Source organism: Sphaerodactylus townsendi, linkage group LG06 (assembly GCF_021028975.2).
Source record: "Sphaerodactylus townsendi isolate TG3544 linkage group LG06, MPM_Stown_v2.3, whole genome shotgun sequence".
In the NCBI taxonomy this organism is placed as follows: domain Eukaryota; kingdom Metazoa; phylum Chordata; class Lepidosauria; order Squamata; family Sphaerodactylidae; genus Sphaerodactylus; species Sphaerodactylus townsendi.
The window spans coordinates 106,427,582-106,453,379 of NC_059430.1; the positions used below are offsets into that span (position 1 = coordinate 106,427,582).

General features: G+C 41.7%; 1 protein-coding gene across 1 annotated transcript in view; it reads left to right on the top strand.

The window, feature by feature from the left end:
- SCUBE1 (signal peptide, CUB domain and EGF like domain containing 1) overlaps positions 1-25,798 on the top strand; it is a 213,886-nt gene that overhangs the window by 103,942 nt on the left and 84,146 nt on the right. The window contains exons 5-6 of the mRNA XM_048501625.1: positions 8,555-8,680; positions 22,777-22,893. Of these exons, the coding sequence (XP_048357582.1) occupies positions 8,555-8,680; positions 22,777-22,893 (243 nt within the window). The remainder of the gene's footprint in view (positions 1-8,554; positions 8,681-22,776; positions 22,894-25,798) is intronic.

Sequence of the window (25,798 nt, forward strand, 5' to 3'; positions counted from 1 at the left end):
AATTTAAAGCAATTAAAGCTAAACAACTTCTTTGCAGCCCAACTTCATGGTGGCAATTTGCAAGCCTGCCTCCCAACCTTTAACATTAGCTGCCAGTCAAGTTCTGGATCACTTTCAAAGTCCTGGTATTAATCTTTAAGGCCTCAAGCGGTATTGGACCTACATATCTTTGGGACTGCATCTCCCTATATTGCCCTCAGAGGCCCCTCTGCTCATCGGAGGGGAATCTTCTAAGGGTCCCCAGCCCAAGAAATATCTGTCTGCTCTGACCTGGTGGAACAGGCTACCAAGTGACATCAGGGCCCTGCAGGAACTATCTCAGTTCCATGGGGCCTGTAAAATGTGGCTGTTCAGGCCTTTTTCACCTAGCCAGCTGGATTAAATGATATATCATCTTCTTTCAACCTCCAGGGGGAAGGGGGAAAGAGAGGGTTTTTATCGCCATCTGTTTTTAATATCTGTTTTAATATCTGTTTAGTATGCATTTATTTATATACTGAACTTAATGTTTTAAATTATTATTATTATTATTGTAGATATCTATGCTGTAACCCGGCCTGAGCCCTATGGGGATAGGGCAGGATAGAAATCTAACAAATACATAAGCATATTCTCTGCTTTAAGAAATGAAGAAGCAGAGGTGTTAAAGGAGTCTGGAGAGAAATATCCCCAAAGTATCTATGAAGGAGAGAATAGTGATAACAGCAATAGAGCAGCAGTGGCATAGGAGGTTAAGAGCTCGTGTAACAAATCTGGAGGAACTGGGTTTGATTCTCCGCTCTGCCGCCTGGGCTGTGGAGGCTTATCTGGGGAATTCAGATTAGCCTGTACACTCCCACACACGCCAGCTGGGTGACCTTGAGCTAGTCACAGCTTCTCGGAGCTCTCTCAGCCCCACCTACCTCACAGGGTGTTTGTTGTGAGGGGGGAAGGGCAAGGAGATTGTAAACCCCTTTGAGTCTCCTACAGGAGAGAAAGTGGGGATATAAATCCAAATCCAAACTCTATAACAAATGAGATTGGAAGTGATGAAAAGGATAAGGAGTAAGGGAGTGGAGTCCTGATGCATAATGCAGACGATTTTTACTCAAGGCTTCTAGCTGGGATTGCAGCTTAGTGTTTGCTGACTGTAAGTTCATTCCAACATATTGAAAAGCAACGTGCCATGATGTCTTCATGCCCAGTTGATATTAAAGAGGTTTGTTCAGGGGTGCAGCTGTTTAAACGTATAAATGAGAAATTTGTTGAAATGCAAGCTTGGATAAATAACATCCTGCCTCAACATATACAGCAATAACAGGAATGCTTTGGCAAAAATTTGTTGGCTGAGATCTCCTTGGAAGATTCAGATAATAAACCTCAGAGGATGGTTTTCCCAACTATAAGAACAAATGAATGGAAATTGAAGCTAGTGACTAACCAAATTATTCTTGATATATGGACCTTCAATGGAAAAATTCCACAATGGGACTCTGTTTATAGGGTGAAAGGACATTTGCATGGAACTGATCACATCTGTAGAGTAAAAGGGAGTTTTTATGATCCTTAGGAATTTCAGTTTTTAATGAGAAGGACCATATTAGTGGATGTTGGTATACATCCTTCCAGACTTTTTAAGAACTATTTTATTAACCCTTTAATTAAAGTAAATACTCCTGTATCAGAATTACCTGTAAGGGCTAAATCTACTCAAGATGCAAAAACAGCCTTTCCAAGTGCCACACAAATTGATATGAGCTTGGAGGATCCAAAACCAACTACAAAGGCAGGATCCCTATGTGAAGAAATTATGTTTGGCTATGAGGATCTGGAACGTGATGTTAGGACATCCTTTGAACTTTCACCCCAATCTGAGCAAGAAGCGGTATTACACCAAATTGACCAAATGAGGGCACAATTATTTGAAAAATATGATCAGCTAAAAATATTTGAAAAATATGATCAGCTAAAAATACAGAAGCTGGACCCATAAATGGGATAAACAGCAAAATGAGATGGACCCATAAATGGGATAACCAGCAAAAGTTCCTCAAATGATTATGTGGAAAAGGATCCAGACTACCTCTGACTATTTGTGAATCATGTAACTCCAACATAGTCATAGTAGCAAGTGACCAGGAAGAAATGAAAGCCCCTATGGAAGTAAATGAAATTTTCGAGCATCTTCCATCCGAGGAGGTGACTTCAGATAATTTAAAGGATGTTGTCAATCCAGCCCATTGTGGAAGGATCCCCAGTAATGCTGATCTGACACCAACTACCAACTGCCCCATGAGACCAGACTATACCAACAATGGTTGTCTATTCTTCGATGAGGATGGAACTGTGGACTGTTTATCTACAACAGATTGATGTCAGGCTTCCTCTCTTTCCGAGCATACTCTTTCCAAATTTTCTTGGAATGTTGCTGGCTGGTGCAGATGCTTATCTCAAGACCTTCCCTTTTTCAGGCAGAATTTTAACATCATTGGTCTCTAAGAAACCTGGTGTGCTGATTCTCTTGAGCTTGACAGCTATTTCACGTTCCATGTTAAAGTTACACCAGGAAAAGGCCTGGGGAGGCTAAAGGGTAGTTTGGGCATCCGAATTTCTACGGCAATGGGAGTTAATTGTAAAGAGCCCCCTCCTTTAAGTTTGATTGCTATGGCCGTCCATATTTCTTGGCAGGAGGGAAATATAATTCTTGTAAATGTTTATTTTCTTTTTATTATTTCTTATTTCTTATTTTTTTCTTAGTTTATTTTTTCTTAGAAGAAGAGGAATTTCATCCAACTAGCCAATCAAGACTTAGTAGGGATGCTGGCACCAATTTCTCTGGATCTTGCTTAAAGCTTTTCTCCTTTAGATTAAATATAAACATCTTAAATGGTACAACTGATGATGGTCACCCAGGCAAGTTCACTTTTATGGCAGGGTCCAAAGCCACTACAGTAGATTATGTGCTGGTAAAAGATTATTTACTCCCATAAGTTAAAAAATTTCAGGTGTTTCCTTATTTAGAAGGGGATAATTTCCCCCTCCTCTTGCATTTAAAAACAAGAGCAAATTTATATAGGGATGAAAATGTTTTTGCCCGAGTTAAGAATTATAGAACATCAAAGGGTAAAGTGGTCAAAAAGTCTAAAGGAGAAGATCATGGGGATTCTCACTCCTGAAAGGCTGGATATGTTGGGTAGAGCCATTGAGAATCTGGAAAATCAGTACGTCTCCCTCTTAATTTATGAAAATCTGATGCAGGACTTAAAATCCCATCTATTCTTCCCGCCACAGGAAGGAGTAAGAAAAATAAAATCCCTCTCTAGGCCTTGGTTTGACCAACGCTGCCATTCTGTAAGGAAGGCTCTCGTTGAAGCCTATAAGTGTGCCCAAACAGCTGACAAGGCAAATAAACATGATGCGCTGACAAGGCAAATAAACATGTAAATAAGCGTACAAGGACGTAAGGCAGGATTTCCTAGGAGGTAAGCGGATCTTCAAAACCAAGCATGGTGCAGAAGGGGAAGTACAAAGATACAAAATATGACTAGTTGCTAAAGGCTATTCTCAACATTTTGGAGAGGACTGTGATAAAACCTTCGCACTAGTGGTGAGACACACTTAAATGAGACTACATTTAAGCATTTCAGCAGCACAAAAATTGCAAGCGGAACATCTAGATGTTAGCAGTAGGGGTGTGTACCATTTTTTTTTAAAAAAAAATAGGCTCAAGTTTAATAGACCTGGAAGTTTTCAAAAAAAAATAAATCTGAAGCTGTATTCCCATAACTGTATGAGGAAGGTTTGACTTTTTTGGATATTTGAAATTTATTGGGTATATTAAACACAATCCCCCAAATTTCCAGCTGCCTCTGAGACCCTGTGGACTTTGGAGGCAGCATTATTTAGGATCCATTTTTTGGGTTCCTGAAAAATACCAATACCAATAAGGTATGCCTTTCTACATGAAGAAGTAAACGAAGAAGTGTTCATGGGACAATCCACCGTGATTTGAGTAATCCAAAGCAAGAAGCTCTTGTGCAAACTGCAAAAGAGCACCTATAGACTAAAACAAGCTGCTAGATGCTGGAATGAGGAACTTAATCAAATGCTCACTGAGGCCCCTTCCGCACATGCAGAATAATTCACTTTCAATCCACTTTCACAATTGTTTGCAAGTGCATTTTGCTATTCTGCACAGTAAAATCCAGTTGCAAAGTGCATTGAAAGTGGATTGAAAGTGCATTATTCTGCATGTGCGGAAGGGGCCTATGGAAGGATTTGAAGAAGGCAAAGTAGAGCCTAGCCTGTACTTAATATACAGAGAGAGCAAATGCAGTTACATTTTGAATTATTTGGATGATTTGATTTTATGCTATGAAAGCAAGGTGGCATGTAATGAATCAAGAAGTAAAAGTGAAACAACGTGGAAATATCAACTGTTATCTTGGAATACAAATAGAAAGGGAAGAAACTGGGAGTTATCTTCTTAACCAAAACCAGAACATCTGGGAATTCCTGGACTTTATGAATATTGAAGAAGCTAAACCAATCAGAACTCATATGGAAACAAATTACCTAAATCAGGAGGGAAGCAGTGAACCTCTACCTAACAACAAGAGAAGCGATTTGGAAATTGCTGTACAAGCACACTAAAATAGCAGCAGATTTTGGCATGTTATGCAGGAAGACTTGAGTCACTGAACACAAGAGACTAGATTGTAGTCAAGAGACTTGCCAGTTGCCTACATAGCACTAATAATCTAAAACTAACAATTCCAACAAGCTTCAATGGGTACTGCAACTGATTCAGGACTTTGGAATAGATGAACCCAACCTCTGACTCAACTCCAGAACCAAGCGCATGGGTATGAAGCATCATCTAATGAGAAACATGTGTGAAGATGGGCTTGTTGATTTGCAGTTCAGAAGAAGTAATTGCAGATGCGCTCACCAAACCCTTAATGATTTCTAACATGGAAAGGAATTGAGGCGAAGACCCAACAGGGTGCGGGCAAGTAGTCATCTAGAAAAGAATCTTAACTTAGAGACCTTCGTCCCTTAGATCTGATATTCTTAGATCTAATTTCCTCTTCTCAAAAGTTCCATCTCTCCCTATCCTTAGTCAGATACAGGCTATCTCTCAGCCCCATCCAAGAAGCTGGGCATCTATCTGGCTGTGGCGCCACTGCCACACCAGCCTGTCACTCCCATGGAGGCTTCCCAGCAGTGTGGGGAGGCTTGTAATACAAAATAGCCTCCCCACCACTGGGAAGCCCCCATTGGGCTTAATGGACTTATGCCACTGACCCAGGTGGCAGATGCAATGGCAGCAATGACTGGGAGGGAGCCAACTAGCATCAACTCCTCCTCCAGCCATACTCCTGGACTGCCCTCACCGCACCAGTCACGACTGCAGGAGTGCAGGAATGCTGGTGCTGAGTGCGACCACTGGGGAGGGCTGCAGCAGCCACACGCCAGTGGATTCGCCCTTCCACCAGGGCAGGTGCCCTGGGGAGGGCAAATCCACTGGCGTGGCCATGTGCTGCACCCACTGGTGGATTTACACACCACCTTGGAATGGGGCTGTCTGCCTTTCAGCTTTTCTATCTAAAATGTTGTTTCCTAATAAATATTTAACTTTACATTTGATCAGTGAGTCTGCCACTTTTCTGTATTATTAGCATTCTGCGAACAAGAATGAACACCCTGATGCCAATTTTTTTTAAAAAAACTGAACACAGTCTCCATAATACCTTTGATTAGGACTAATCACCTGACACATAATAGTGTGCAAGCTTCCATCTGTATTGTACAGATATTTACTAAAACCCATTACTAGGGATTTTAAATCTTTCTGATCTAAAGAGTAATCAGAGACAACTGTTGGGATTTGGTAAGGCTTTGGAGTTTAATTGATTTATTCCCTTTTGCTGGATGAAACTTGAATCCAGCATCATTCAAAGCAGCATAAGTATTTACATTCTGAATAATTTTCTCTTTTTAAATGGGAAAGAAGTTATAACATGAAGGATCCTAGAGAACTAAAAAGCTCTCAATTGGTTGTGTTTCATTTCGTTGGTCTTAATGAAAGCTATTATGGAGACTGTTCTGAGTTTCGGGATTTTACTTTGGGAAAAATGAGGCTCCTTCCAGGTTCCTTCTGCATGTATGATGCACTATACCACTTGCTGAAAATCAGGTTCTGATACACAGCCTCTTTTCGCATCCCATACTTATATCTCCTTTTTCCTAGCCTGCTGGACATTCCCAGAAGCCCAGCGAGGTGCAAAACACAAATGCTGAAAATTGTTTATGGAACAAACAGTGAAGGTTTTAAGAGGCAGGAAATGAATCAGAGGAACATATCCTGTTTCTGACATCTTTCCACTCACATCAGAGAAGCAAATGCTGTACCCTTTGAGCATCAGATGCCAAGCCAAAATTAGTGGTTGTAAAGTAGTAAGCTGACACTTGGTTGGGATAAAAAACATAGGTCTTGGTTTCTGGAACACCAGAAATTTTGATGTGCAGAAATCTGTCCACCTCCACCAACCATCTGTATTGTACAGATATTCACCTTTCCTCTTACTGTTGTTTAGCACTAAGTTGCTCTAAGTTGCTTTCTTCCTCCATCCTGGGTTACTTAAATCCAGTCAGGGATCTCACAGTGAACAGTGTCTCCCTTCAGCATACCCCATTCCTTTTCCTTCCCTTTTTTCCCTTTGAGTGGTATGAATGGATTTTAAGGGATATGGTTAATTTTAATTGTTATCCCTTAGAAGTATAATGACACTGGGATTTAATTGTGGGTTCTTATTATTGTCTGATCAATTCTGTACGCCTTTTGCCCATTTGGGGAAGAATGGCCTTTAAATCAAATAATCATAAACTTAAGTACCGATAGCAGAAATAGTGTGTAGATAACAAAATATTAAATTCTGGTCCAAATTCTGGTGGTGGCAGTGAAAAGGAATTATTCATTTGGAGGTGGGGGAAAGGTGATCTCCTTATCAGGTTCTACCGGCTTTGGACTTACGCCCACTGAGTGAATTCTGTATCCCTTAAAGAAGAGCACAATAATTGTGGAAGCTGTTTTACTGAGGACTTATCAGGCGTCCCTCAGCTACAGAGCCTGATCCCCTTCATTAAGTCCTCCAGAAATATACACAGGGTAAGAAATGCTGCCCTGACCTAGCATGATCTTATCAGATCTCAGAAGCTAAGCTGAGTTGGCCCTGGCTAGTGTTTGGATCAGAGACCTCCAAGGTATACCAGGGTCATGACCCGGAGGCAGACAATGACAAACCACCTCTGAACATCTCTTGCCTTGAAAACCCTACAAGGTCACTATAGGTCAGCTGTGATTTAATGGCAAAAAAGGCTATAAAATATTTTTATTTTATTTATTTACTTAATTTAGACCCTTTTTCCCAAAGCGTTTTACATTGTCCTCCTCTTCTCTGGTGGGTTAGGCTAAGAGTATGTAATAGGTCCAACGTCACCCAGCAAGTTTCCATAGCAGAATGGGAGTTTGAACCTGGTCACCCAGATCCTAGTTGAACACTCTGTCATCTATACCACACATCTTACCCACAGCTGTAGACTTCTGGAGAACCCCTTCCCTCCCCTCCTTTGCATGCCACCCCTCCCTCCCTCCCCTCCCTTGCATGCCACCCCTCCCTTCCCTCCCCCTCCCTCCGCTAGGGTGGGTGGGCCAGCTCCAGATGCCAGGTCCCCTTCCCTCCCCTCCTTTGCATGCCATCCCTCACTCACTCCCCTCCCTTGCATGCCACCCCTCCCCTCCCCCTCCCTCCGCTAGGGTGGGTGGGCCAGGTGCAGATTCTGCAGTGCACGAATCCCATTCTCCTACTGGTTCATTAACTCCTATCTCATCCTCTTACACATTCCTTTCCTCAGATCTGCCACCACGGTTGTTATATGTTTGTCTTTACATAATGCATATTCTTACGTTTTTTTCTTTGTGTTTTTCCAGTTCTTCTTTTGTAGACAATAAAAGGTGGGCCATTTCCTTCCTCAGAGACTTGTGGGGCAAGGAGGTCCCTATACAATTCTTCTTTCAAGGTTTCAGGCTGCAGAATTGTCTACTTCAGAACCTTCACTTTATTCACCTGTGACACTTTCTCCAGCTTTTCACACTTTTCCATGCTGACCTGCTCCTGAGTAGACACCCTTTGATCTTATCCTGCTGACTGAGTATTTCTACAGTTCCAGCCTATCAGTTGCTTACCCACTCCCTGATTCCCAGCTTAGCCTTTCCCCCCTGCACTGGCTAAAGAAGCGTAGCTCTCAGCTCCTCTTGCTGAGCTCCCGCTGCAAGTGCCTCCATTGCCTGCCTTCCATGTTGAATGAGTATTTTTATAAGCAAAGCTGCCTCTCAAGTTTTTCAAAAAATGAAATGAGTACCCGTGGGCATGCATGTGTAACGAACACCTGAACTGGCACTTGCTCTACTAGGAAAGATGGCAATGAGTTTTATGACTGCTTAAAGAGTTCACTAACGTTTAAATCCTGTTTTCAGCACTTGTCTACTTTCTTTCTCTTTCTTTCTTTCCAGAGGGTATGAATTGTATGAACAAAGATCATGGGTGTGCACATATCTGCCGGGAGACACCGAAAGGTGGGGTTGCCTGTGAATGTAGGCCTGGCTTTGAACTTGCCAAAAACCAGAAGAACTGCAAATGTAGGTAGATACTGATTGAATTTCAATGGCCAACTTGGCTTGTTTTCCACATTACTGTTGTTGTCTTTTAAAAAACCAGGACAGTGATTTGATTGTATTGGCCTGAGGGTTTTTGATATATATTTCCTGATAGTGGAAAATAGGAACTGTATGTGTTTTATAGAACATAGAATATTATAAAACCACAGGTCACATGTTTCCATATAGATGGTTAGCTATATTTCAACCAGTCTTAGGTTTGAGGTTGAACAAAACTGACAAAATGGGGAAAGGTGGTCAGCATGCCATTTGGATTTTGTATGTAATAAAAAAGTAGGAATGGAGAAAACTCCCTTGAGACTTTTCTCTTGAGATTAACCTCACCATGGATTAATCTGTAAAAACAATCCTTTCCTACAATGAACTTTGATGTAGGGTCAGACAGTTCCACAATTCTACAGCGCTTTAATTAAAAGCAGTGTATACTTGACTCCAGTAGACAGCCCCCTTTTCCGTCTCCATAGCCACCACGTGCTGAACATGATGGTGATGGTACCTCTCTGCCTTGTGCAATCTGCAGCTTTTCCAGACTGCCTGAATCCTTGGGGCAGTGTGTTCTTGTTTCTGTGAATGAATCACATACGCATAGTAGGCCAGGACATTTCCCACTGTCCTGGCCAGGGGCGGTGTGAGATGTGATCCACATCCTGTAGACTGTATCCTTTTTAGATATTTATTTCTGGGCACTGAGACACTTAGTAAAACAGTTGGTGTGACTAGCATCTAGAGACCACTGCAAAGATATTTGGATGATGAACATGTCTGCTTTTTTGTTATTGTAATGTCAGTCTTTTGACTTTTATATGTGTTATAAATTGCTGTATTTACAACCCCAATACCTTTGGGTTGAGTGGTGCGGCAAAAGAATGTGAGAATAAAGAACATTCCACATTTGTGAATATTCCATGATGTCCACATCAATTAAATGATAGAAACGGAACGTCCAAGTAGCAGAAAACTGCCAGATTCTGTTCTAGAGGTTTTGGTTGAAAAAAGGAATTACCAATGAGCACCAAAATAAAAAGTGCTTATTTTCCTCATCTTGGCTTCTTAAAAATTGCCAAAATTGATTTCTGGGCTGCTCTTGATTATATTATATGCAAGCATGGGCATTTTGTGACAGTTACAGGCTGACAGCCTGTCTCAGCCTCAAAAGTTTTCTAGATTGATCTGTGGCAGACTCACTTCAGTCTTCAGCCTGGTGAATTACGTCTTCATTTTTGAGGCATTTAATGTGTAGTGTTGGGATTTTATTTTTTAATAAAATCTTGATAAGGACAGATTGCTTTAACCTCGTCTTATTTTTCTGTTAGGATAATAATCTTATTAATGGATTCTCCCCCTTTTCAGGTAGACAAACATTGGCAAACACAGGCAACCACCTAGCTTTGGTAGCTGTCTTTGATCCTGGCTTGCTCAGCCTCCCTAAAAGGGATGTTTGTGACATTATGAAATTTCTGTGGGAAAGTTCTTCTGCTGGTGCCCACTTTTTCTCCCAGGTTCTGATGTCTGTTGCCTCTCTCAGCCTCTATCCTTCCATACCTTTATTCTCCCTCATTCCTTCCAACTAGTACCCAGTTCATTTCCTGCCTTTCTCCCCATGTCCTCTCACTTCCCCACTACTTTCATGAGGAAAAAAGAAGAAGCTGGCTGGGGGCATTAGATGCTGAGTACCAGTGATCAGAAGAAGCTGGGCTCCCCCCAGCCCAAACACCATCAGCATGCAGCATTTGTCAACTGGTTTCTTTTTTCCCTCCTGGCAGCTGTACCTGAAGCTGTTGTTCCTTCCCTTATTTCACCTGCCCTGCCAAAAGATTTTACAAGTTTCTGAGAGTTGGCTTTCTTTGGCCCGGGAGGGAGCCTGTGGCCATCCAGCTATCATCCCAGCAAAAACATTGTAAGAACTCAAGACCTGCCCCACCCCCACCCCCACCCCCCAAGTTGGCTTTCCCCCCTCCTTTCTGTGGCTGCTTTGACTTCTGGCCAGCGTGGTGTAGTGGAATCTAATCTGGAGAACTGTGTTTGATTCCCCACTCCTCCACCTGAGTGGCAGAGACTTATCTGGTGAACCAGATGTATTTCCACACTCCTACATTTCTGCTGGGTGACCTTGGGCTAGTCACAGTTCTACCTCACAAGGTGTCTGTTGTGGGGAGAGGACGGGAAAGCAGTTTCTAATCCACCTTGAGTCTCTTTACAGGAGAGAAAGGTGGGGTATAAATCCGAATTCCTCCTTGTACTTCTTGTTCTTCTACTGGTTCTTGTTCTTGTTCTTCTACCTCCAAGAAGTTCTTCTCCCACCTAGTCCTGCAAATGCACAATGGGGGTATGGGGGTGGCTAGGCAAACCCAACATGATAGTTGATCTAGGCTTTAGCAGTCACATCGTACCACTTTTTCAGAATTGAAATCCCACTCAATTTTTTTAAAGTTTTATATTTTTCTGCAAAGCTGGGAGTTCTCCTAGGTTTGCAGGGGGGAAAACCCTCCTATTTGTGCATGGACCCATTGTGTGGATATTTTGATTAGCACTCTGAGGCCATTGTTTGGATTTAGGTTCATTGATGATGTAATTCCTTTAGAGCCACTACTGTGATGATTAGAAGACGTTTTACTTGTCCCACTCCTATTGGCCACTAATGGGAGACTTCAGACTTCAGTCTATCACCTTGTTTTCTGCTATAAACATATCTCAAGTTAAAATAATTTTTAGTTGTATCTTAGTAGTTTGGTAACCAATATTGCCAATAGTCAGGATAGTCAGATACTGAGACCAACGTAGAACAGGAACATTAATGTTAAAATATTTATTAAAAACTGGATATTTTAAAAGGTCATAAAATATTTAAGTGGATATTTGTTACACAAGAACCCCTTCAAATTGCTACCATCAGCATTATTGTAACTCAGGGAGTTGGCAATCCCTACGCATGTTCACCCCACTAATAGAGTTTGAAGAACTAATTCCCCCTTCTTTGTCTTTCTGCCCCAAACTAGCACACACAGAAATTGGTTGCATTGCTCTGAAATTTCCATCAGGGTCTTCCTTGGCTTCTACTGTATGTTGAAGAAACTGGCTCATGTATGAAGCTAGTGATTTCCCTCTAGTCAAGACTACTCACTGAAGAGTGAAAAGCAAGGTATAGCCACCCTGTACTGTGGAAACTGTCAGGACAGATATTGGCAATAATCAATTATACATTCTGTTGTGACACAGTTGTGTATCTCAGAAATCTTCAGTTAGGTTGAAATAGTGGAAATAATTGTGCCTTGGATGATATGACTTTATCATTAACAAACTCAGTTAAGAGCTTGGGAATTTTGATGGATCCAGCATTTTTGCTGGAAAAGCAGGTAAATCAGCCTTTTTTTCCATGTCATTCAGCATGGAAATTCTCCCCTTTTTAGATTCACCAAATCTAACCATACTGGGCTATGTTAATATATAGAGTGAGCTTCTGTGTCTCTGCCTGGACTGCCATTGAAGACAACATGAGAAGTGTAGTTGATGCAGAATGCAACAGAGTTGTCAGTGAGCGTTTTGAGCATATTATCCCAAGTTGAAGATCACTGCATTGGTTGACTAGCAGAGGATCTTTCAAAGACAATGGCAGTGATGCTTCAGCTAAAGGTGGTTAGCACTGTGCAGTGATAAACTACTTCTGATTATCTCATATCTTGAAAACCCTATGATGAGACAAACCAAAGCAGGAAAAGATATAGTGCTGAAAACAGGACACTAAAACAATTAGCTACTTGGGGACAACAGAGGAAAAGTACAAATAAAACTGTTCTTAATGATGCAACTAGATTAAAACCAAATTGATGTGATCAAATACAAAAAAGAGAGTCCAAAGCTATATGACATATATAATAGGAACATGGAATGTGAGAAGTATGAATAAAGGTAAACTTGAAATCATAAACCAAGACATTGACTTGGAATCCTGGGTGTATGCAAACTAATGTGGGCTGGATTAGGATATTTTCAGTCAGAATATTCCGAAGTGTTTACACTGGAAATTACCAACAATCAGACTCGGAACAAATGGTGTTGCTCTAATACTGAGGTGAGACATAGCCCAAGCAATCAAGAATTATAATGCAAAGTCTGACTAAATAATATCAATCAGACAACATGAAAAGCCAGTCAACATAACTATCGTTCAAGTTTATGACACAACTACAGATGCCAAAGAGGAAGAAATTGGAAGGTGAGAATGCAAGTATCCAGGAAGATATTGATCATACTCCTTTACAAGATGTTCTGATAATCATAGGTGACCACTTCACAAAAGTAGAAAACAAAGCAAAATCAAATATTGCCAAAAAATTTGAACTAGGATTATAAAAATGCACAAAGGCTATTCCTATAGCCAAAAGAAAGCCTCAGTTGATGGCTGATAATCTCTTAAAATTGCTAAAGACAGAGAAGATATGAAAGGTCACAGAAATAGAATCAGAATTCTTGATGCAGTTCTTCAGTGACTTTGAACTAGGATTATAAAATAAACAGAAGAACAACTCATAGAATGTTGTGAAGTCAACTGTTTATTCACACATGCTTCAAGCAACTGAATAAACAACTGTATCCATGGACATCACCAGATGACCAATGTAAGAATCAAATAGATTACACAATTGGAAACAAAAGATGGAGAAACTCTATTTTTTTCCTGATAAAACAAGACTAGGAGTTGATTGTCATGCAGTCCACAATTTGTTAATATCAAAAATTGAATAATGCTGACAAAAGCATTAAAACAATTGTAAAGGCAAAATATTATTAACATTCATGAAGATTTTAAAGACCACATCAAGAACAGATGAGTAATGCTATGTTAAGTTGAATGTGAAAAACAGCAGGTTGAAACCAGAGACACTATCAGGGAAAAATGCACAAAGACTATTCTTGTAGCTTAAAGAAAGAAAAAGCCTGGATGACTGATAAAACTGTTAAAATTGCTTAAAGACAGAAGATATACAAGAGGTCACAGAAATAGAATCAGAATTCTACATGCAGTTCTTCAGTGATTTGTATTGAGAAACACTATGATAATAACCAATGCAAAGAAATGGAAAAAAATTAAAAGGCAAGAACAAGAGATCTGTTTCTCAAGATCCAGGAAATCACAGGGAGAGTCATACTGTAGTCAGGAATGCTGAAAAATCAGCATGGAAATACATTTGGTGGTCAGGACAAAAGAAAGAAAAGATGAAAACTCTTATGAAAAGTGAAGAACTTTGCATGAGAGTTGAAAGGATTATAGAGTCCAGCAAAGAAGAGTCTTATGAAGAAGAACCTGCAATTTCAGAATGTGAGGTGAAAGTTGCGCTCAAAGAATGGTATATGGAGAACAAATCACCAGAAGTACATGGGATATCAATAGTTATTTCAAGCTACAGAAAGTGAGTCAATGAAAATTTTACCAGGAATATTCCATCAAATGTAGAAAACAAAACAATGGTCCTCAGACTGGAAATACTTGATCTACATTCCAACTCAGAAAAAGATGTCAAAGATTGCAGCAATCATCGAGCCATCACATTAATTTATTGTGCAAGTGAGATGATGCTCAACATTTTACAATGAAGAAGAAAATCACTTTGTGTTTTATAAATTACAGCAGTGGCGGAGGGCCAAGGGGACTGGGGGGCGTCTTGCACCAGACGCATGCCTGGGGGGGGCGCAAAATCGCCCCCTGGCCCCTTTCCCTTTCCCCGCGACCTCCCGCAGCCCCCCCACGGCACATACACACACACCAACCCCCTTCCCACACTTACCTACGTTCCTTTTCGTTTTGTAGTACTTTTTGAGGCTGAAAAAAGCGGCCTAGTTACAGTTCAGGGGAAAAACTGCCTGAGGAACTACAGTTTCCAGGAGACTTTGGGGCTCACAAGGTCTCCTGGGAAATATAGCTCATCAGGCAGCTTTCTCCTTGAACTGTAAATAAGCCGCGTTTTTCAGTCTCAAAAAGTACTACAAAACGAAAAGTAACATAGGTAAGTGTGGGAAGGGGGTTGGTGTGTGTGTGTGTGTGTGTGTGTGTGTGTGTGTGTGTGTGCGTGCCGTGGGGGGGGGCAGGGGGCGGAAAAAACACTCTACGCACCGGGCGCAGTTTGGCCCAGCTATGCCTCTGGATTACAGTGAAACTTTCAACTGTACTGATCATTAAAATCTGTGGATAGTTTTAAAAGATGTAGCATCTAATTGGTTTGATGTACAACCTGTATTCATAGAGTCATACAGTTGGAAGGGGCCATACAGGCATCTAGTCCAACTTTCTGCTCAAGGCAGTGTCTGTCCAAATCAACCTTGACAATTGTTCATCCAATTGCTGTTTGAAGACTGCCAGTGAGGAGGGACTCCTCACCTCCCGAGGCAGCTGATTCCGCTGCTGAAATAATATCCAGCCAGTACCTTTCCACCTATAATTTTAACCTTAACTTCTGCTGTCAACAGGGACCACTTCCTGTAAGAGCAATCATGTCCCCCTGCCTTCAACCTCCTCATCTCCAGACAGAACATGCCCAAGTCCCTCAGCCTTTCCTCAAAGGGATTGGTCTTTGTAACGGACTTGCCCCACCCTGAAGGGGTAGTGTGAAGCAGGCCCGCTTAAAGAGGCCTGTGTGACAGTAAAAGTAAGGCAGCAGGCCCTAATTTAAATAAAAGCAAGGTGATTGGTCGATGGAAGGCGCTGTTACCCCTGGCCAATGTAAGGGGGCGCTAAAACGCTGCTAGATAAACAGAAAGACAGAAAGAGCCTGTCAAACAGTTTTTCCTTGGGAGTTCTGAAGAGAACAGCTCGTGTTCAGTTGAGAGCAGAGTCTGTGGGGTGAAGTCTCCCCACTCTGTCTCTGGTGTAAAGGAATTCTGGTCCAGCTCAGATAGGATTCTAGTGACTCTCCTCAAGCGAAGGAAGCTTGTGAGAGGAAGGAAGGCACTGGCTTTTTGGTGCAGAGCAAAGCGCCGGCCAGAGGCTTGTCAGTAGACACTGACCAGACCTAGGAGTCTGTCCTGCCCCTGTACCATACCAGTCTGGGAAGCCCCCAAACCTCTAGGTAGAGAGGGCTTGGTGTGTGTGAGTGAGGGAGGCTGTGTAATGCCTGGCTCACAGGGCCAGGACTGTGTGTGTGTGAAACAGTGGGTAGGTCAAGGGTGTGGGTAGGTCAAGGGTGTCTGTGAGGAAAAGTAAAGTATATTTAAGCCAAGTCATTTCTGAGAGACACCTGCGAGTGTCTGAATGTGTGTTAAGTCTGGGAAACCTAAATAACATCGGAAGCTTTGTAACTTTTAAGTGAAAAGAACCTCTCTGAAACCATCAAGCATTAGTACCTCTCTGAGCCAGTTTAAGAAGCCTTTCTTTTGTTTTTAAAATAAATTTAATTCGTTGTGTTCAAGTTACCCTCGTGCCAGCCTGCGTTTGTGTGTGAGAGGTGGAAAGTGCCGGTCTGAGAGACTAGAATCCCAGCCAATTTTGAGTTCCCTCCATTTTTTTTTGTATAGGGGACTCTGAAGGACATTCCCCTCAGACCAAGAGTGAATGTGAGGTGGGATCCTTTATATATTTGGCAGCCAGCAGCAGTTTTTGGGATTCCTAGTTTCTTCTCTTTTATGGTGGCAGCAAAGAAAAAAAAATCCCTGAACACTAGCCCGGAATATAAGCGACCCCGTTACAATTAGTGGCTAGTGGTGGGTTTATAGCTCTGCCTCGCCTTGAATATAAGTGACCCCGTTACAGTCTCCAGCCTCCTGACCATCATAATTGCTGACTTTTGCACCCACTCCCTTCTGCCCATATTATTTTTTAAGTGAGGGCTCTAGAACTGCACATAGTACACCAGGTGGGGCCTAATCAATGTAGTGCGCAGCAGAACTATGACATCTTGCAGCTATGGTGGCATACCTATGTTAATATACCCAAAGACCACATTAGTCACACTGACTGCTCATAATTACCTTTCAGTGTACCCGTATCTCACAATCTTGTTCATACACTTCTACCCAGATGTGTATTTCCCCATCCAGTATGCGTGCTTCTCATTTTTGTTACCCAGATGTGGAATGCAGCACTTATCCTTACTGAATTACATCCTATTTACATCTGCCCACTTTTCCAGTGTGTTTGGATCTCTTTGAATATGCATGTGTGTGCAAGTAAAGTACTGTCAAGTTGCAGCTGATTGTTGAAAATCTCAGGGGGTTTTCAAGCCAAGAAACAAACGGAAATGGTTTGCCATTGCTTGCCTCTGCCTAGCAACTCTGGACTTCCGTAGTGGTCTCCCATCAGAGTACTAATCTGGGCCAACTGTATATCTGAAATCTGATGAGATAGGACTAGCCTGGGCTATGCAGGTCAGGTCATCTTTAGGTGTATGTGGGTTAAGAGCCATCAAGTCGCTTCTGACCCTATGAATCAATGTCCTTTGAAACAACCTATTTTTAACAGCCTTGCTCAGGTCTTGCAAACTGAGGGCCGTGGCTTCCTTTATAAATCCATCTTATGTTGAGTCTTTCTCTTTTCCTGCTGCCTTCAACTTTTTTTAAGATTACTAGCTTTTCCTGTGAGTCTTGTCTTCTCATAATGTGACCAAAGCATGATAGCCTCAGTTTAGCCATTTTAGTTTCTAGGGAGAGTTCAGACTTGCTTTGATCTAGAACAGGGGTCTGCAACCTGCGGCTCTCCAGATGTTCATGGACTACAAATCCCATCAGCCCCTGCCACCAGGTTGCAGACCCCTTCTATACAGTAAGCTGTTTAGGCATCTCTTTCCTGGCTTGCACTTCTCTGAATCAGCCTGTAGATAAGACAGTTAGTGCAGTACAGTGGGTGTTGTTTTAGGAATTTTTGCTCTGCTCTGGCCTTGGCAAAGTTGCTGTGTCTTGGGCTAAAAAAATCTTGTGGGATACTTGAGAGATGAGGATGAAGTCTGTCTAATCTATATTTGGAGCATTCTATACTTGTCTTTCTCTTTGGCATTACGCTTTAGATCATCTGACCATTGATCCAAACAGATCTGGGTTGGACTCTGAAATACCCTGACATAAAGTGTTTATATAGGTTTAATTTATTAAATAAAATATTTGCATCCTGCACTTCCAAATGAATGAGGCAGTTTGACTGGGAATACTTTTGTGTGTGCATTCCACAGTCCAGATTTTCAATTTTTGCTGCATTGCTCACTGCAAGGAATGTTCCTCTAACACTTAGTAAGAGATGGTGGGGGAGAGAAGTGGAGAAGGTACCACTGGCAGTGTGAATGCTTGAGGCCATGATGGAAGTATTTAAACCTGGTGCATATTGACTATTTCATTCTCAGTGGGGGCCATACAGCTCCCCAGAGAGAGATGTAGAAATATTGAGGGGCATTCATATGTTTGAGGGGGTGGGAATGAGGGTTATTTATGATTTCCAAGGGTCCTTTCTTCCAGCTTTCAATGGCTTTTTTTGATTTTCAAGATTACTTTATTAGGATTTCATGAAAATACAATTGAATAAAACATTACAGTGTTCTTTTCATTCATATTTGCTTTCAATGGCTTTTTATAATGAGAAATGACGGGGAGTTGTTTTACATTGCTCACGCAATGTAGCCTAGACTTCACCCCCAGATCTGTAAAAAACTAGGTCACAGCAAATAGGAGCCAAGCCAAAATTTAGGAAACAACTGATGCCCATCACACATAAGGCCTTAATGGAATATATGCCCAAGATCTATATATCGTATGCATATATATCTTAAATATACCTCTAATAGCTTTATCTGGAGAGCTGCTTTTCTTTTCTTCCCTGTGTCTTGGGGGTGGGGGGCATTTTGAGGATGATGTTGCTTTGATGGTGGATGGTAGTAGATTAAAGGGTAGAGACTTAGGGCTTGATATAGACCCAATCCAGATTAATCTTTCAGAAATCCAGAATATTAGTTCAGATTATTTCCAGATTGGTAGATATTCACCCATTAATAGGAAAACATCACTTACTACACTTTGAGCTGCTTGGCCTACAAGTGTTGTATGGGAATTTAAGGGGGCATATTTTTCATATTTTTCTACAGAGTAAAGTTGACATTGTGTTAGGAAACTAAAGCGGCTACTCAGAATGTTCTCTAAGGGAATATCCCTAAGCAGCTCTACTCATAACTAATCTTTCTTATAGGGCTTACACCCAGGAAAGTATTTTTACAGTCACAGCCTTAGTCTTAGGCCGTTTCCGCACGGCCTTTTTATGGCGCCCTGGGGACGGGAAAAACGCCGTCCCCAGGGAGCCATTCGCACAGGTGGCGCTGCTGCAACGCTGCAGCGCCGACCTGAGTGCGCTTCCCCTCCCCCAGGGCGGCGTCAGGCCGCCCTAAAAAACAACCCTTTAAAGGGTTGTTTTTGCCGCAACAGCGTGTTCCCAGCGGTGCGAACCGCGCTGCCGGGAACACGCTGTTTCCCTTCCCCGTCCCACTCACCTTGTCCCCGTCGTCGGCCTGCTGGCCTCTGCAGCCCATCCCTCACTGTCCTCCGACCCCTGTCCTCCGCCGGCCTCCGCCCCCACGCCGGCAGAATTCTTGCCGGCGTGGGGGCGCCTCGGGGGCCGTGCGGAAGCGGCCTTAGATTTTCTTGGCTTCTGAGGTTTGGTCTAATTGTACTTTCTCATTGAGTCATTCTTTTTTCTTTTTGGCAAAGAACATATCTACATGTGTATTCATGTAATTTTCTATGCATGCATTGGGCTGGAAGTCTGAAATGTTGTGAAGATTGACAATCCTAGATTAATTGTGAATGCTCAGAGATTCACGGGCTGTTGTTGACAGACATTTAACTTTTGTGGTGAGCTTTCTCTGGTTTGCAAAAAAAATGTGGCAGTGTAAATGTCATTCACAATAGTTTTAGAGAAAAATGTCCTGTCCCATTAACAGAAATTTAATGTGTGGAAACTGATAACTGAAGATGTTCATGGCCTGAAAATCAGTAATATCACCTGCTAAGAGCATCAGTGGTGTAGTGGTTAAGAGCAGGTGCAGTCTAATCTGGAGAACTGGGTTTGATTTTCCACTCTGCCACTTGAGCTGTGGAGGCTTATCTGGGGAACTAGATTAGCCTGTGCACTCCAGCACATGCCAGTTGGGTGACCTTATTTATTTATTATTTATTTATTAAATTTAATATACCGCCCTATCCCCGAAGGGCTCAGGGCGGTGACCTTGGGCTAGTCACATTTCTTTGGAGCTTTCTTAGCCCCACTCACCTCACAGGGGGTTTGTTGTGCAGGGGGGAAGGGCAAAGAGATTTTAAGCCCCTTTGAATCTCCTTACAGGAGAGAAAGGGGGGATGTAAATCCAAACTCTTCTTCTTCTTATAAATAATATCCCATTTACACACGGGACTATCACTATGTGTATATGTTCGACGTATTTATCTGTTTTTTATGGACAATTGTTTTATTGTAATATGGAATGCCAATAAAGGCCTGAATTACAACTTCTGTCATAGAATCATGTTAAATAAAATATGAGGTACAACGCTAAAAAAATTATAATAATATCCCATTTAGTGACTATTCAAGGGACAGGAAATCCTGTTATCAAAATTAATCTGTAAATTAACTTGTTTGGGAATAATGTAACATAGCGTGGAAGATACTAGAAGGTTGGTTGAACTTTGTGAAGTATTTTAGGAGACATGAATGTGTTGCATTTTCCATAAGTAATTCATTCGTTATTGCAGTAAATCTTATAACACCCTTTTCAAGGCCAGTAACAATACTTTTTATTCCTATATTACATATGTGTGACTACGGTTGCCAGCTTCTAGATATGGCCAGTAGATCAGTATTATAATTGATCTCCAGACTACAGAGATCAGTTTCCTCTGGAGAAAATGGCAACTTTGGAGGGTGGACTCTGTGGCATTATAAGATCCTCCCCTTCTAAAATGCCACGCTCCTTAGGCTCCGCCCTCAAATCTCCAGAAATTTCCCAAACTGGAGCTGGCAACCATTTGTGGGACTATGGCTGAAAGAATAGTTTACTGCCACTTGGTCAGTTCATGGCAAAAATGAGAATTGAACTAGCGTAGGTCTCAGACTTATACTACACCAGTCTGTTACACAGTTTTCTGTATATGTGCTGTGTCATAATTTTTTGCCTTCCTCTGGGAATAGAGCAGGGGTCACTGGGGAAGTGGGAAGAAGGTAACTGTGAATTTACTGCATTGTGCAGGGAGTTGGATTAGAAGAGCCTCAGGGTCCCTTCCATCTCTATGACCCTTTCTGCACGGGCCGAAATCACTGATTCCGGCCTGGTAAAACATCGTTTTTGGGGGGCGACGCTTTATACAGGTGGCGCTGCGAAAACGATGCAGTGCCGCTCTTTCCCACCCCAAACGTTGTTTTTGGAATATGCCGGCTTCCACCTGTTGCTGAGCGAACGGCAACGGGTAGAAGCCAGCATATTCCCTGCTTCTTACCTTGTCCTGGGTACCGTCACTCTGAGGAGGCCAGGGGACATGCCTCCTGGACTCTGCTGCTGCAGCCGTCACTTTGGCCATGGGGGCGTGTCCCCTGGCCTCCTCAGAGCAACGGAAGCCAGGGAGAATGTAAGAAGCTGTTCAGGGGGGCTGCATGGCTGTGCAGAGCCTGCTCCGCCAGCTGCACAGCCTGTGGGGCCATTCGTACAAACGGTCCCATGAATCATGCTGATGCAGCCCCGCAAATCTAACCATGCAGAAACAGCCTATGTTTCTATAGTTGTGAAAACTCTGGGGTTAAAGACACAACTGTCTTTGCCCTGCCTCATGATTGATTGGTCTGTCTATCTTAGTTTCCCTTTCCTTCAAAGAACTCAGAGTGACACACTTGGTTCTTCCTCATTTTATCCAACTGGTAATTCTGTGAGGAAAGTTAATCTGAGAGAGGGTGACTGAACCAAGGTCAGCCATGCATTTTGGGCTGTTGTTGGTCATTCTGTGTTGGTGAAAAAAGATGCAAGCACACAATTTCTGCTTGTTTATATAAGGAAGTTTTTAGACAGTAAGTGATTAGTGCCATGACAATATTTTTCAAAAAATACAATGGTGATGAAAAAAGTCCCTCCCCCCAATTAAAAATATTGTATCATTTTCCAGAAGTGATAGAACAGATTTCCAGAAGTGATAGAACAGATTTCAACTTCATGCATGTAATTGCTCTTGTTGTCTGGATCCCTGATAGCTGGAGTTAGGGGATGTGGTACAACTGGAAGGAGAGCCTAACCCAGGAAAAGAAATCTGTTTCATATATGGATATGAAGCCTGGAAAATAGAAAAAGAATCCTAGATTTTGTTGTTATTCTGTTATGGGGGAGACAGTAAGCCTGTGTGTTACCTGTACATGTAATGATGTATTTCAAGATTGTGCCACCTCAGTCTCTCCCCCCCCCCCCCCACATCACAGACAACATCAATGTTTTTGAGGTCCTATCTACTGGCCTGCTCACACTCATATGCATTCCAGATATGCAGTCTCCTAGAAAAATGGAAGGCACTGACTGCATTAGTTTGGGTATATATACACACACACTGGACTGTAAGCAGCTAGCATTTTATATGCGTAGAGCAGTGATTCCCAAAGTGGGCACCACCGCCCCCTGGTGGGTGCTGCAGCGATCCAGCGGGGCGGTGATGGCCACAGGTAGAAACATTAATACATATATCTTTCTGTTTAATTGCTATTAAAATTTAAAAAAAATTAATTTCCAGGAGGCGCTAAGTAATATTTTTTCTGGAAAGGGCGCGGTAGGCCAAATAAGTTTGGGAACCACTGGCGTAGAGGTTGGACAAGGTGTAAAGTGGAGCCAATCACCACTCTGTCTAGTAGAGATCCGTTCAGTCCAATAGCCACTTAGAAAAATGCGGCTCAGGAAGGCTAGGAGTTTGTGGAAACTATATGCGTATGAATGAAGTTATGTTATGCATTGCTTTATTTTTTTTAAAAAACTACTTGTATACTCCAAAAAGTCCTCAGAAACTAATTGGTTTCATTGTTGTTTTATTTATGCATATGTATATACACATATTTTGGGGGGAATAACTAGTAACCTGTAACTATGGAAATGGAGGCTGCCAACATACGTGTGACGACACAGAGACTGGTCCTGTGTGCGGCTGTCATCAGAAGTATGCGCTACACTCTGACGGTCGGACGTGCATTGGTAAGTACTTCTCTAATATCTTGCAGAAGGGTTTGTACAGCACTGAAGAATGTATGTGTCTGCTTGTGTGCTAACTGAATAAGTTTAAGAATATAAAGGAAACAGAAGCCAGCAATTAAAAGCCATATAACATTTGTTCAGAGTTTGTCACTTACAACTACTTGTTTAATTGTATTCATGTGGGGGCACACTTTAATTGTGTCTGTGTATACACACTCACATGCACCCTCACAACAGTTGTGGGAAATAAATGGTTCACATGTAAGAACAACTTTCAAACAAAGATTCCTACTGTGATCACTGTAGTCTGAGGCAGCAAAATCAAAGTCTGCTGTAGCAGAAGCACCTGTTAGTCCTCATTCATCTTGATTGGAATTATTGTGCCTTGTGTGTTTAAAATATGCTTTCACGTCTAATAGTGATCTGTGCAGGCCCCCATTTTTTAATTGCTGGATCAGTACAAGCAGTTCCCCACATGGTCCTGGTAGATTTTAACTCTGAAAAAGATTAGTTGGTTTGCATGATCAACAGAGCTAGCTCCTTCTAACCCCATTGGTCTCACTGTACACCTAGGATTGAACTGAAAATCCATCAGAACTGATGTTCCCAAATGGACTTGGCTGCATAGTTTGTGGCAGGGGTGACTTGGCCTGCTGTTGGCTTCTGAGTTGTATCCACTCTTCAGAACAAAAAGAGCAAATCATTTGCATTATTTAAATGGTGCTAGAGCTGAGCTGTTGAGAGCTGAGAGCTGTTGAGAGCTGAGCTGTTGTCATATTCATGGTAAAAGAAATGCAGTCACTTTTGCCTGGTCTAATGGGCCATAAACCCCAAGAACTGCCCAGGCAGTGGGAGATATGTCGCTCAAAGAGGAGTAGTTTGCGATATAAGTAGAACTAGTGAGGTACAGTGGTTAGAGGGTCAGATAAGTTTGTTGTGAAGATAAAGTGGACAAGAAGGAAACAATGTAAACTGCTTCAGGTTCCCATTAGGGGAAAAGTTGTTGTGCAAATAATGCAAATAAATAAATAGAACAGAGTATAGTAGCATTCTCTTCTGCAGAAGAAATATCTGCTATTTTTACGATCTATGGCTGTAAATATAGTAAAAAAACCCAATATGCTTGGCAGAAAACATTCTGTAAGTTTCCTGCCAACCATAGTGTTTTCTTACTATATTTACAGCCATAGAATTATTTAGAGGTGTTCTCTGTTTCCTGTTATAAACTAATGGAGGTGTTCTTTAATTGTTTGGGAGGGGGGTTACATCAGATTTTATACCAGATTCTGAGACTAAAATATCCATTATCCAGTTCCAAATGCAACTAAGAGATTTAGGCAGAGGCTTAATTCTGTGTTTGAAATAAATGGAACTTTACCTTGGCCAGATCTTGCCCCATCATTGTTTATAAGGTCTGTCATCGTTGTTTCCGATGATTGTCAGTTTCAAGACCATTAGAGAAATGTAAAAATAGGAAGCATTGTCAATGGACATGAGCCAACTAAAGGGTACATACTTTTAAATGAAGATCCTGCTGAAACTTGCATTCTCTGCATTATAACCCTGGATTTTGCTTTGTTCACATCACATATCTAAACTGGAGAAGTACATCTTTGCCTTCTTCCCTCTAGTTTCCCCTCACCCCACCCCAACATTTACCGCTGCAGAATTTTGCTTTACTGGTGGTGACAGACAACCCTTCCTCCTCTTCCGTGCCCATTCCTTGGACTCTGTTTTTCCAGTATCCAGAGTCCCCAGGTCTGCCTAAGAAAAGTAGTTCCCCATATCCAGCTTATGCCAGGTGTCTCAGAAGCTGTGATCAATTTCAGTGGAAGGATTAGGCTGTTATTTTAGCCACCTGGAACCACGAGGAAAGGCAGGGTATAAATGTTTGAATTTTGAATTTGCATTGAAATCAATGGCTTCTAAAAATATTTTCCTTTTTTTCTTTTTGGATAGAACTTATACTTAGGTGACCACTTTAACTCCCCCCATCCCATATATTGTACTGTAAAATCATGGGGCATGATCTAGCCAAGTTAACCAAAGTACAGTTGATTTCAGTGGGAGAATTAATCATGAGTTTACTTTTCTGGCATTGAAATCAATGGTTCTCAAATGGACTTAATTTTGACTGTATTTGCTCCTCATTTGCAATTATGCTTGGCAAAATTTGACAGGCAAAACTTGAAAGTTTTATAAGTGTGAGATTTTAGAGTCCAACAGTAATGACTTGAGGAATATGACACTGATACATTAAAGGTAATACATTTTCAATATCAAATTATGTAAAGCAATTAAGATTTAGTTGAATTAATTCAAATATCAAGTTGTCACTATATGGGTCAGAAAGCAGTCATTACTTTCCTGTTTGAAACTAAAATTTTGATTTGTGGTCTAAAAGTTGTGATATATATATTTTAGTGATCCCAACTTCAGTTGACATCTGTGGAAAGATTTGTAGTTCTGACAAGCCTTTGAATGACTTTAAGTTTATTGAGCTGAAGCAATTAAATGCCTTTCACCCAGCCTTTCAGCCAGCTTTTCGAACAGCCAGAAGTCTTGATCTTAACAGGGAAATCCTTCAACAAGCCGTAGTTGCTGAGTCTCTGTTTGCAACTGACATGTGCCATGAACGGAGTCAACAGATTTGGGCCATTGTCTGTAGTAAAACACATGATTAAATCAAATTATGATCAGGATACACCTGCTGTAATACATGTTTCTCCTTGGGTTTCTCTACTGTTACATTTGAAAACTCTGGTCTCTTCTATCTGCAAAGATTTAAAAGCCAAGGGTTAGTGTGGGTGTTTTAGGTGGAACTGTTCCAGTATAGGTTTTCTTGAGAGAGCTAATAATATATGGATGATCTCGCTGCCCTGCACATTCACGCTGATGTTTATTT